General features: G+C 42.6%; 1 protein-coding gene across 8 annotated transcripts in view; it reads right to left on the bottom strand.

The window, feature by feature from the left end:
- PRKAG2 (protein kinase AMP-activated non-catalytic subunit gamma 2) overlaps window positions 1-14,316 on the bottom strand; it is a 1,661,435-nt gene that overhangs the window by 148,194 nt on the left and 1,498,925 nt on the right. For all 8 annotated transcript variants that reach the window (XM_078663217.1, XM_078663218.1, XM_078663219.1 and 5 more), the window contains one exon: window positions 9,433-9,514. In XM_078663217.1, coding sequence (XP_078519343.1) covers window positions 9,433-9,514 — 82 coding nt within the window. The remainder of the gene's footprint in view (window positions 1-9,432; window positions 9,515-14,316) is intronic.

Consider the following 14,316-nt stretch of genomic DNA (forward strand, 5'->3'; position numbering starts at 1 on the left):
TCATTCAGTCACACTTGAGTTAAAATATTTTGGTACCTCCATGCCCCCCCCCCCCCAATGATGTAATCTGCTAAAATGTTTAAAAATGAACATTGATTTCGTATATTATTAGATGTTTCATGTTAGAAATTAGGGTACCTGATTGCACTAAAATCAAAGACAAGCATTATATTCTCTAGTACCTATCCTACTTCACCCTTCAAGCATGTAAAAGGCTAGGACATCACAGCACTTTCAGAAGCACCAGCCAGGCCAGAATGCAAACTCCAGCGACATTCATGGAATCTTTATTTCATTTCACAAATATAGAAGGTTGCTTGCTACAGCAGATTTTGCAGAAAGCAAAAAGGATATGGGCAGAATGCTTGAATTATATCAATCCCTTGTAATTATTTGGGACTATGTTCCAGGCCATAGGTTTAGTTTTTTGCCCACTATGCCCTCTCAGACATGAAAAATAAATATGCATATCAGCCACGGTCCTACTGAAATAAGAATAGTCTAGCCAAAACTGCCAGACCAGGAACCTTAGGAAGGGGAGCACAGGTAACCATAAACCAGTTTTGGCTTATTTGGGCCTCCGCAATAGGGTACAGCTGGAGTGCTATAGCACATTGGACATAGGACCCAGGTCTGGGCACACTCATCACTCCGAGTGTCACACCTAAGAAAGCAAAAAAGGTGATGGATGGAATGCTTGAATTAATTTCAGCCACTAGTAATTACTTGGAGCCACATTCTAGTCCTTTGTTTTTTGCCCACCATGTGACCTCAGACTGGAACCAGCAATCTGCAAATCCACCTTGGTCCTGCTCCAATTTTGCACCGAAGCAATGACGTGTGCGTAGCTTAACTTAGTCATGTGTACGTTATCAATCCCGGAAATATGATAGTGTGAGACACCTCTACTGGAATTTAACATTTATGCAGGTTGTGCGCAGATGTCTGCAGATGCCACAATAATGGCACATATCACTACCGATATGCAGTTGCCTATAATGTGCCTTAAACAGAATGGAGCATTCGTTCTCCCTTGCCCTCAAAAAGCATTATATACTTTGTGCACGTTAATGACACGTTATGTTTTATTAGTGTTGCAAAATATCAATGTCTTCACAGCACCAAGAAAACATGAGACAAGATGCTATTAAAATCTATGTTATACTTTAATATACGAGGCTAACTTTATAGAGTTTTATGGAAGGAAAACAAATCTTCTAGCAAAAAAATGTCTATGTTTTTACTGCCATTTGATGGATACTAATTCTAGCTGATTGCTTAGAGGGAAAGTTTGCTGGGCACCCCGGCTGTTATACGTCGGTGGGTGTGGGATGTGACAATTGCAGCTTTGATCCATTTCACCCGTTCACTTTAAATAGCGAATTACACCTCTTTATTACGTAAAGAAACAAATATGTTTTGCTTTAAATGGAAATTCAGAAGTGATGGTACTCACTTTCTAGACTAGAGAACCTGTGTGCTTCTCAGAAGTGCCGGTACTCTCCCATTAAATGTACTGCAGCAGTGCTTAGAAGTGCAGGTACTCTCGCATTAAATGTACTGCAGCAGTGCTTAGAAGTGCAGGTACTCTCCCTTTCAAATTAAAGCAGTGCAGGTACTGAGTACCTGCCCATTGAAACCACTGATGTTATATAACAACTTGGATTTTGATTCTCAAAGCAATAAAGACACACACTGGACTGTGGGGGCTTTAACTGTCCTCGTAAAACCTTGTTGAGACTGAAGGTCAGCCCAGCCAGCCTAGCCCAGGGAAGCTGATGGATGGAGGGGAGGGCTAAAGCCCTCTCAGCCCAATGGGTGTTGCGCGTCTGCCACCGAGTGCCCTTCAAAAGCTGAAGTAGTCTGACCCATTGCCCCAAGCTTCATGTAATCCTTAATGAAAGCAACATGCCAATGACAGATGAACAGAGCAATGGATGAACTGGACTGAGCAAAACCCCTATATGCATGTATATAAATATGACGTTTTAATTTAGGATTTTTAAGATCACATGAGGCTGATGAAAACGCAAGAGTTGTCTCTAAATCAGACCTAAAAAAAGAAGTCTGAACGTGCTTCTGGGCGTGACAGACATGATGTGAATACAGTAGAATCATGTCACACAATCCCAGCAGGTGAGCAGTCCAAAGCACTTGTTACAAGTGTTTTTCACAAAGCTCTGCCAAAGCAATAGCACTGTTATGCACCACCCCAAGATATAGCCTAGAAACATGTACACAACTCGATCACACATAACACACATTTATGTGCACAACATCCCATCATCAAACACCTACCTACATAGTGATGCATGTATCGAAAGAGCTACAATCTGGAAAAGCAATTGGACGATTCATTCCCTCGCTACCTCAAATCACAAGAAAAACAGAAAGTCCTCTATCACACCCACTTACACACAAACATCTCAAATATCTTCCTATCAAGCACACTTAAGTTTCACACCAATTCACAGGACCATTTAGAAACTTAACAGTGAACAAACTCTCAACTAAACACACAACCGAACACCAACAAAACATTCACAAACGATGGTTCTTCCAGTGTGGTTGATGGCCTACTCAAATCCGCATGAAAGTCACCCACATAGAAAAAGATGTAGGATGCCTTAATTGTGGCCGGTGCTATACAAATTGAAACAACTTAACAAATATACAACGGCGTACACAAAACCTCACCTGTAGCTCAGTCTCAAAAGAGAACAGAGGAACAGCAATGGGGTTGTCCAATTTAAACTACACAAAGAGGACACTGGTGCACTAATCAGATTGGGGACAATTCATATGGCTACAGTGACTACATCATTTTGTAGGTACACACACACGACGATTGAGCATGTATGAGTCACTACACATTCACACCCATAAAATGGCCCAGCAGCATTATTTTTTAGGTACCCATCCAATTAGTAAATGTAAAAAAAAGCAGCATGAAAGTGCTTATTTATTTATTTATTAAGGCTGAAGAGCTAGCAATATATTGCTGCCTGGTTCTACCCCCTCATTCCCTAACCTAATAAATAAATAGAAAAATTCAACGAAAAAGAGACACTGGACATGGGAGCAAAAGAGGAACGAGTGGGAGACGCAATAGGGAATGGGGAGGGGAATGGCAGAAGACGAGGTGTAGTAACACAAGTGCCAGCGAAAAAGCGACATGGAGCGCTGGGGAGACAAAACGTTTGCCGGTTTGGGGGACCGGAGAGGAAGAGTCACACAAGAGAGCTTGCAAGATGAGGGAGATAGCATACGTGGTGGTGGTGGTGGTGGTGGTAGGTATTTTGCAGGGTAGAGGGAGAAACACACAAGGGAGCGAGCTGGAAAACACACACACAGAAAACGTCCCTAAAAGTGAGCAGTGGAAGGATACAAGCCAGCCAGTTAGAGGGATGGTATAGAGGGCATGCTTCAGGGGAGGGACAAACACAAGACGGACAAGCTAGGACAAGGAAATCCATCAAATAAGAGGCAGCAAGTTAGGGTGCCAGCCAATGGTAGACAATGGCCGGTCTGTAAGCCACTGTACGTTTGTGGCAAGCCCAACCTTTTGGTCTTTGACAACCAGACACCTTGTGCTGCCTGGTAAGCCGGACTTCCAAGCTCCTGCATGGAGATGAGTGATAGGACACCATCACAAATGTCAACAACCATTCAAATAGAAAGGTTGCATAATTAAGTCTGTTTTTTTAATGAATATGTATGACCCTGTTAAGGTGATAATCGACATGTTTTCTGATAATAAAGTTTATTGGTTTTAAAGAACAAATCACAAAATACATTGCCAGCGAAATCAAGCACATTATTGGATAAAATACATTTGAAAGAGAGACGACAGAGACTTGTAAGGCACTCTTTGGGGTGAATAAAACACTTGCTTAACCATGTTTAAATAAATAAAAACATACACAAAGTTCCATCACCGACTTGGAGCCAGAATTATTTAACAGCCTATGAACGTGGTGACGATACCTTGCTGGAGAGAACGTTTTAAGCCCAGCTGATATGAGGAGGCGTTTGAATGGAGCCTACTAGAGGTGCACCACATTCCACATTGTTGTTAATCAAAAAGCTCTTTGGACATGAAGAACACCAGAAGTGTATTCCTAACCCAAGTGAGATTGGCTCCATCTCCTCACAAGATGGTAGGAGGCGAGTGGTAGCAAAAGTACAGCTCCAGTGTGCATGCCTTGTCACATACACCCCTAAAAGTGGAGTTATCCAAAGCCTGAGGCAGAGAGAGACTTTTCCATTCCTCCCACTCCGCTCATTGAAACTAACCTAATTTTCCTGTGTTATGGACTATAACCTCAGGAATGAGGTCTTTTGCTCCAACAGTCAATATATATATCCTGAGTGCCACCAGTTGGGACATGTCTATTTGCACAAGAACGCGAGAAAACCTAGACAAAGGTATAAGATGAATAATAAGATTTGGAAGTCTCTTAATGTGGGCTTTCTGTCTCTGCCCTCAGAAGTGGGATACATTCTCACCTAGTGAACCATGGACGTTGCAGTTCATCTGAACACAAGAAAAGACTCTACACACCAATGTAAATGAGGATTTTATAACCAGCAAAACGTTAACTGGGATCATTACTGCTGTGACCTGAAACAAAGAAAATAAGCTAGACTGTCTTACACACACAGCAGCTAAATCCCTAAGGTCTTCAAGACATGCACAAGCCCTAGCGGACAAGTCTATGAGGAGGATAACGAAATGTACCATGCCAACAGGTGCCACAAAACCCTTTTGGCACAGCTGGTCTGCAGCAATACAAGGTCCAAAGACAAGTAGACAACTTACTTCTGGGTAGTGGATCTGCAGACACTTTGATCTTCCGGCTTAACATTTAAGGTGCCTGTATCAATCACCTCTTTTCCTGCATGAGATGGACATGTAGGCTTCATTTTCTCACCCTGTGTTCTATCCACTGGAGTTTATAATCATGATTCAAGGACATTTTTAACCATTTTTCCAGCTGCTATGTTATAGAAATATTATGCTTTAAAATCAGTTTCTGGCTTAAAACCTTAAGTCCATTTAAAAGTTGGAAGTGATGAAAGTTTTCAGTCTATTGGATGCTCCCATGGGTACCACTGGAAAGCGACCAGCCTTTTTGAAGCTATGGAGCTCTCCCCAAAGAAGTCATAGCAGGTGCTGACCCACTTCTACATCGGCCCCCATTCAAAATATTTTTGAGTCCATTATTATTATTATTGAATTCTTGTACAAAACTAAGCTATGCCGTTTCATACTTCAACCAAGAAGTACAACAGCTAGTGCAACAAGTCTCCCTTAATATTTTCAGGCTCTGATAATACCAGCATTGTTTCGAACTCATCTTGGCTTACTAATGATTAAATCCATGACTATTGGATCTTGGACTACAACGTATTATATATTTTTCCTTATTGGGGATCACTCACTCCTACTTACGGACCAGATGACAGATCTACTTTCGCTCAGAATCTTTCGCCTACAAAGTTTCAACCTCATCTTTTGGTTGTGGCCCCGAATTGACACTGCCCTGAAGAAGTCCTATCTTGTAGGACAAAACGCGTTGGCTGTTGTCTTTAAAAGAATGAAAAAATAAAGAAGGAAATACCCCATTCTGCGTTTCATTGAGCAATGATTATTTATATGGACGTGTTCATTTCATAGTGGTGCAGCTCTGATTTAGTTTGTTTGTCTAACTTCCCCTAGGGAAGGGGAGTGCTCTTGGACAGGGGGCACTTTTGGAAGTCTGCACACTGGATATTTCCACAAACCAAATACATTGGTGATTTTTTGTGGTTGGTGCTGCATTTGTTTGTTGTTTGGTTCACTGTCCATTTTTTGTGTCCCCCTACCCTTGGGGGTTGCCCAGTGCTTGGAGGACAGGTAGAACAGCTTAGTGAGGATAGTTCAAACAGTCAAGTCTTCAGTTCAGGTAGGGAAACATCAGTTTTTGCAGGTGCCTGGGTCCTGAACGTATACTGATTTTGTGCATAAAGCAGAGTGCTTTAAAATGTAATCGCTTATCCACTGGGAGCCAATGCAGGTGGCGAAGAAGGCCGGAGGCAGAGGAGTGTTTGGGGAGGCAAAACAAGAGCCTGGTGGTGTCTTATCTGATCCCAAATACAAGATGTTGCCGTAATCTAGTCTTGATAAGATCAAGGCTTGGATGACTGTTCTTTAAGCAGATAAAGGAAGTATCCACAGGATCTTTTAAAGCCATTTCATAGTGGTGAAACATGTGGCTGCTACTTTGGACACCCGAGGCTTTATGGATAGAGTGGAGTCAAACCAGAAGCCAAGGTTCTTCACTTTGTTGGACAGTTCAGGAGGCACTCCCAGCACAGTGAGACCCGTAGAGCTGGGGATTCTTACCAGTACCATAACCTTGGTCTTCTCACCATTTAATTTCAGGGAGTTCGTGTTCATCCAGGTGGAGGCAAGACTTGAGGCAGGAACGGAGATCCTACCAGTTGACTTCCCGCCCAGACAACAAAGAGAAGACGATTTGATTGACTGTAATAAGTCCAGAAGATGAGGATAATCCAAGGGTGGCAAAGACTGCAGTCTTGCGGGCGCCAGAGAAGTCACATCCTAGGTGGGAGATAAGGTGGAATTACCTCTTGAACTGTTGCTCCTGGACTGGGGACTGTCACCTTCTAAATCAAGAAGTCAGCACGCTCCTCGAATTGCGCTTGTGCCAATGAGGGAGGAGGGGTAGTGTTACCAGGATCTGGACCACTTTAAAATGGGGTTTGGGTTAATTTTGTGCTTGAGGGATTTTTTTTCTGAATAGAATGCAGCACGCTCATGCCTGCAGTGCATGTGGTGCTGACTTAAGGCTATTTTGTGTTTCACTTTTCAGTTTGTCTCATATAGCTTTCTCAAAGCCCTTCCTAATCGCTGCAGAGTTTCTTTTCTGTCTGTAAAGATTAGTTATTCCATGGGGCAGGGCATGTTGCCTGGATGAAGTTTTTGGTTTGGATGGAAGAATTATGTCTAGAGAGTCTCAGAGTCAGTTCTCGATCATATGTTGATCTAGTTCAGCCTTTTGCGCTAGCTGAGGTAGGGTAATCAGCAGGCACGTGTTCAGTGAGAGGTGTCAAGTTTGGCCCAATTTCTGGCCATAACTTTGGGCCCAGCTGCAGCGGAGTAGGAGACCAATGCAAAGGTATAGAAAAGGGTATTGCAAAGTGGTCGGACCAGAGAAGCAGAATGGGAGAACCTGTGGTCCATTTCATGCTACCACTGCCACTGGAAAGTCCTAACAGTGACAAGCCTCTTTAAAGATGTGTAATCCCTAAAATGTACTCTTTGGAGTGATGTCATAACAGGTGCAAACTCAGTACTACATCAGCCCCTATTCAAAAAGAGTGAGACCTATTGAGCCTTTAACTGTTTTCAAATCCAATGCAGTTCTCCCTCCTGTTCCTGTAGATCTACGTAGGTTTCTCCCCATGGTTTGAATGTCCCTTGTGCATATATCAAGGCTAAAGTGCAGATTACCCCAGATTTCAGTTCTAGTGATCGGTTCGCAAGCTACAATCTCACAACCAAACAGGTCGCAGTCCACAGACCAAGTTCCGGCATCTGCAAGGACCAGTAGCATGCGCCTCGCTTCACTTCCGCTCCCAAAAGGAGATACTCTAAGTGGAGGCTCACCTCTAATCCGAGGAAGGCATGCAGCAGGATAACAATGTATCTGCCACCTGTCATCACAGGTTGAAAAGAACGTGGAACTGGAACAACAAGTGGGTCAGTGGCTACCACCTTTATACATGTTAAATGGACAGGGGACATGGATTCTCCAACTGCGCTTTCAGAACCGGTTTTGGGTTGGTTTATAGCCTTTGTGAAGAGTATTTGTCTTTGCAGCAGGGTCGTCTCCAGCCCGAAGTACCCACAACAGTGGTACAAAGAGATCTGAGCTTTCCGCACCTAGCTCATCAACAACCATACAGACAATGATTAGGGAAAAAAATCAAAAGGCTGGCCTCACCTAAAGGACCCTTCTCACCCTGAATAGCAGAGACTGCAGTCCCACCATTCACTAATCATGACCTACGAAATAGAAGTGCTACTTCAAGGATAATCAGCAGCTCCCCTCAGCAAAAGGGCCTAATTGAATATCTACAGGAGCCCCGTTTCCTCTTTTACGACTTCAGTGTCCACAGCACCTTCCACTAACTTATCGAATGTCAGCAAAACACTTCCACTTTCTATGAAAACAACCTCGCCTCCGTCGTTAGCATAGGGAAAGGCCAGGGGCTTCCAAAATGAACAAGCGGGCATTCCAGTACTCTGTCTCACTCATGCACATATTGTATGCGCCACACAGACTACATACATGCACACACACATAACATGCATTTGGAATGTTAGCGCAAGGATCTCAATTTCCGTGTTGAGGAAAAACTTTACACAAATGACAGTAGGCCTCAACTCAAGTGACAGATAAAATGATCTGGTGAGAACTACTTATTAAACAAAACACAGTTTCTTCTACCACCACACTATTTACTAAACCAATGACACAGATGGTAGTTCACCATCAATTAAATGAAGGAAAACTTGGTGCAACCCTCCAGGTCACAGGACCTCACTCATGTCAAGGTGACAGGCACTAGATTAGTGCGAAAATGGGGCCAAAATCAAAAACCAGAATATCAGATACTCTTAGCAGGCACTCAAGGCAGAGGAACATGACTGTACACCATACAGGGGACACTGCTATCCCAGCAGAAGCTTTCCCATAACACAATGAATTTCAAAGATCTCTAGCCTTTGTTGCCAGACTCCTCTTCAAACTAACATCAGATCACATCTTGCCCATGCTATTACTACTCCAATGATTTCCTGTCACACAAAAACTTACATTTAAATCTCTCCACCAGGTCTCATATGGAAACGGTACAATGTTTTCTTACCAAACAGTCTCTTCCTTACCATTTGACCAGCCACCAGAAGACACCCTCCCAAGAGTCTGTTACCACTACAGATTAGGTACAAACTGTATAGTGAAGGTCCCAACACTTTTTCATGCTCAACTCTTTCTGTAAGTACCTGAACACCCACATTTCTTATCAAGCTTTCGAGTTTAAGGCAACTTAAGCAGATTGACTGTCTCCGTCTTTTGTTATTCCTCCCTTTTATCATGAGCATTTGAAAGGATGCTATGTTTGCACTAGCACCCTACAAACATAATTATAAATCAAGAATAGCAGGAGATGTTGTGATGTCAAAGGCAGTCATATATTATACCTTGTTTACCCTAGACAGTTTTTAAATAAACTATAACAAACATATAACAAAACACCAATACCCACGGTATTGTTAATGTTTAGCATAACATATGACTGTTTATAGTCCTGGCAATTTGCTAACACATGTAAGATACTCATGCAGTATAATGACCTTACCTACAAAACTTTGATTTTTTGTCTCCCATAACGGGGCTGCTCGCACACCATTTGCTACCAAGGCGAAGAAAGCTTTCTTTACCTGAAAGAACATTTAGCATACTTAAAAATACAATTCAAGATTGTATAAAACGTTTTAAAACAAATACACAGTTCACAAGGAACAGGTAAAAGCTACTTAATAGAAAATGTTAGCACCTTTCATATTCAAAGCATGACACACTGAAAATCAACATTTGAAGATGAAATTTAGAATGCTTCAAAAGAAAACACAGCATGAGTTGGCACACTGAATATCACCATTTTACAACAGTACAGATTACGTTGGTGTAAATGTACAATTCAAATACATTGAAATGGATGAAAAAAAGGCTATTGACAATGAAAATACAAAAAAATGGATAAAAGGATGCTAGTGGAACAAAAAAAAGAGCCCATCTCTGAACCAGCAGAAGAAGCATACAAGCCAACTAGTAAAGCAAAACAAGTGCTCATAGAGAGTTAAGCACACAGAAATGCTCCATCTAAATCAATCTAACACCTTCTCAAGGGCCTTTCATTCTAGCACACATAGGATCCAATGACTATATAGATCCAGAAGCAGTAATCCCTTGTGAGCCGTGTTGAAGGAAAAGTTGTTTCAATTATGCAACCTGAAGAGTTCACCCCAGATAAATAGCAGCCCAGCAGATATCAACGGATGAACATATGTTTCTTCTGGGTAGATATAATTGGTAAAGAGTGTGGTAGTAATTTTCTGCATGTAGAAACCTTTATTCAATACATGAGTTTAACTTCGGAGACTGCCTTCTTGGAGAAGTGTTTCCTGCCCATCCTCTCGTAAGAATGCACCTAGAAGGAGGTCTTTAAAGTCCTGCTCTCCTGTGGTTGGCATGGCACAACATGAGATTATTCTCTCTCATATCACTGGCATGCTGGAAGCCGGAGGAAGTAGGGGGTATGGTGACTGGGGTGACGCTACAGAGATTCTGATACAGAGATTATGTTTGCTACAGGGATTCTGATACAGAGATTATGTTTTCGACTATTTTTATAGATAACATTACACACTAAAATATTGTGAGGAAATTGAATGACAAAATTACTAGTTTAAAATTAAGAAATCACTACATGAAAATAAAAAATGAAGATATTAATAGAAACATTAAACTTACAAAACTGCCTATGCCCATGAAGTGGCCTGAATGCAACAAATCGTTTTTAACTAATTATTTAACTCGGAGGAGGATGATCTTACCCGTACAAAATGAAAGAACATGTTCTTACTCACTTAGACACAAGTGTTAAAAGAGTTTATAATCAAATGAAAAAGAAAACAGAATTGAGGCAGAGACTGATAGGTTTAAGGCCGACCTGGACAACTATTTTATTAATGCAAACAAGATTTAATTTCTACCATAGCATGTCACTATGGAAAACATCAATAACATTATGTTCCAGCTTTAAAGATCAATTGCTGATTTAGAAATTTGCATGATGAATTAATAGAGGATCAAATCATCAAGGATACTAATAATACCAACATAAAAGATAGACTTTGGGTTTATGGGGACTCCTCCCTCAAGGACGTTATGGCAACTATACCGAAAGTAGAATGATTGGGTAGAAGCACCAAACTGGAAGAAAGAAGCCAGTAGCGATGTAGATGACACACATAGAAATACAAAAGCAGAAAGAGAGCATTAGGGATCCATACCCTAATTGTTATAGATGTTGGAGTAGGGAACATTTAGCATACAGTATAATTCGTCGAAGAGGATGCTCACAGAAGAAAAAGAGTTATGGGAGATGGAAAAGGGGGTAGTGGAAAGTTGGCATCAAAGCAGTGGAAGAGAAGGGCCTCATTGGCAACACAGGGAGTGTGGGCGAGATGGGAGAGCAGAAAAAAAGAAAGAACTTGGAGGAAACTGGGATTCGAATTTTTCAGCAAGAAGAACATTCAACAGGTTGGTTTAATCTAAATCCTTCAAGCTGAACAATTTGTGGGAACTGGTTTGCTGAAAATGGGTTTTCAGAATTGGTATCAAAAAGTTAGATTTTTGTTGAATTCACAAAACTCTATCTTCAACCTATGACCCGTCCCCAAACCCCTTTCCCTACATTGCACCAGGCAAATGTAGGTCATAAAAACATGGGAAAGGATGTGGTGGCACCTCAAATTAGCATACCGGCACCATATTATGCTCAATAATCAAATGCACCTAATTTTTCCTGAGTATCTCACATATGTATTTGTCCTAAATTATTTAGTACCTGGTCAGCCTTTCTCATTCTCTAGACAACCCCACCCACACTGATACTGTCACAGCTGTTCGGTGATAGAAAACATGACCAAGAAAGACACAGATTAAAGCTCTAATTCCCCTCTAGCCCCCAAACCCATTCCAACCACCTCAGCAGCAGAGAAGATCAGTAGTAAGCGCCAGCCCTGCCCATTACATACAAATCACAGTGAGGGATCTGGGGGGTTTCTCTTGCAGTCATGGCTGCTCGCCACATTATTGGGCCCTTCTTCCCATCTCAGCCTAATCAGATGAGCAACATTTGAAGGACAGCTCCAAGAGAAAGATCCACCCTTTGTTCCTGGATGACACTCATAATGAAGGTGAGCGCCTGCTCTACGCTGCGCATTCCTGTAAAAGAATGTGTGAACAGAGGTAGGAGTAGGTCTTTTCACTAAGCCTGCAACCTCCTCATGGGTCAGAGAACAAAGTCAAGACTTTGTACCAATAGCAGGTATCTGAATGAGTGTTGTACTATATATGAAATACCCATTATAAATTACAGATACATTTGGTGCTGGTGGACAATCCAATACAAAAAGTTGCACAAAAACAAATTTCAATTTTGATCAGTTGTTTGTGCCATGAAAGTTGTGTGGACTGGGAATGGAGTGGAGTAATAGAGCGGGGTTCAACATGTGAATTCACCATTCTTACTCCCTTAGAGAGTTTTCTAGAGACAAACAGTAACAAAAAAAACTCTTGGTGGATCCCAGGTTCAATTTGCTCTTCCATGTTTGATGTCCAGCTGTTCAATAGTTTTTTCACTGTCATAGACAAGTAAGTACAGGTATCAGAGGGACACAACACCAGAAGTCAACAGGCTTCTCAATTTTGAGAAATGGATATAGAATCCCATTTGGCTGTCCTTAAGGGTAAATGTTGCCCTTTCAACCATTTTGGGATATGGCAAAATGTTCATCTAAGACAAATCCCACTGTTCCATGTGTAGAACATGTGAATGATTATCGAAACATGTCCACATGCTTAACTTATTAACAACACTAACATTTATTACCAAATTACTGCTCAATTACCTATTCACTTAACTCTGACTCAGTGGTTCAAGGTTCATCATGAAACACTACTAGACTGAATAAAAGAAACTGGAATGTCTGGTCCTGGCCCCGCCTAGCAAAATACTGGGACAAAATAAAATCCAAACTAACACATAACTTGGGCTGGCATGTCCCTCATGATCCTATGCGTCTGCTCCTTGGGGTTACAGATGGTCTGGATGGGTCTCGCGCAGATAAACTATTCTTGGGGACAGCCATCATGGTGGATAAACTAGACATTGCTGCGGTTTGGATGCAACCTGGGCCCCCCCATGATTGCTAAATGGAGCAGAGGAGTGGACTGGTGCGCCGCCCAGGAGAAACCCTTATTTGAGGCCAGGGTCTGCCCAGCCAAATACCAACAGGTGTGGGGTAAATGGATGGACCAAATGGATTAACGGGTCGGGTTAAGGGACCTCCCTTTTCTGTCATAACATCCCCCCAGCCAGTCGGGTGGCGGTTTAGGGAATGTGCTAATTGAAATAACTTGTCATTGGTGATGTCTAATGTCATGCCTGCAAACCTACATTACGTGCTGATGCACAAGTTACTTACCTTCGGTAACGATATGTCTGTAAGAAACATTAGTAGTGATAGATTACTTACCTTAGAATTACCCCCAGGCGTCAGACTGGATCCGGAAGGTTTTAGTCAGCAGTACCCTTGCGCCTCGGAAGGTGGCGTGGTGCGGCTCCACGTCCGTCATAGGCGTATTGATCGCCAGGGTGACGTGTGGCAGCTACTTAGACGCCACCCTCGCACACTGACTTCAGTTCTGTACACGACTTTCTGCGCCAGGAACACAGAGATATGCAAGATACTGACCACTGGTACCTTGAAACTAGGGCCCTGAAAGGTATGACCTTAACCTAAAAATAAGTTAGCAGAACCGGGAGAATGGGTGGGGCGGTAAGGAATCTATCAATACTAATGTTTCTTACAGATATATCGTTACCAAAGGTAAGTAACTTGTGCATCTGAAAGAAACACAAAGTGATAGATGCCTTACCTTAGAATAGATACCCCAGCAATACCAACCCGGGCGGTGGGTCTGCGAACCAAGATCACACCAAAAAGTCCTAGAGAACAGAACGGCAAAATAAGCCATCTCTCCAGACTTGGCAGTCCAGGCAGTAATGCTTGGTAAACATGTGCAGTGAGGCCCACGTAGCTGCCTGACAGATGTCCTGCACGGGACCTCTCCGCCCCAAAGCAGTAGTGGCTGCTGTCACCCTGGTAGAATGGGCGCGTAGCCCCACCGGACGGAGTCTCCTTTTTAGCCGAAGAATAACAAGCCTCTATGAACAGAACAATCCACCGAGAGATAGTCCGCTTGTGCACGGCCAGACCTTTCTCGGCCCCCGTGTAGCCACAAAAGAGCTGGTCATCCACCCGGAACTGTTGTGTGCTGTTGAGGTAGAATAAGAGCGCACGTTTTGGGTCCAGACGGTGGAGCCTCTCTCCCTCTTTTGAGGGATTTGTCGGCAGAAAGAAGGTGGGCAAAGGAATGGTCTGCCCGATGT

Source organism: Lissotriton helveticus, chromosome 10 (genome assembly GCF_964261635.1).
Source record: "Lissotriton helveticus chromosome 10, aLisHel1.1, whole genome shotgun sequence".
NCBI classification, from domain to species: Eukaryota; Metazoa; Chordata; class Amphibia; order Caudata; family Salamandridae; genus Lissotriton; species Lissotriton helveticus.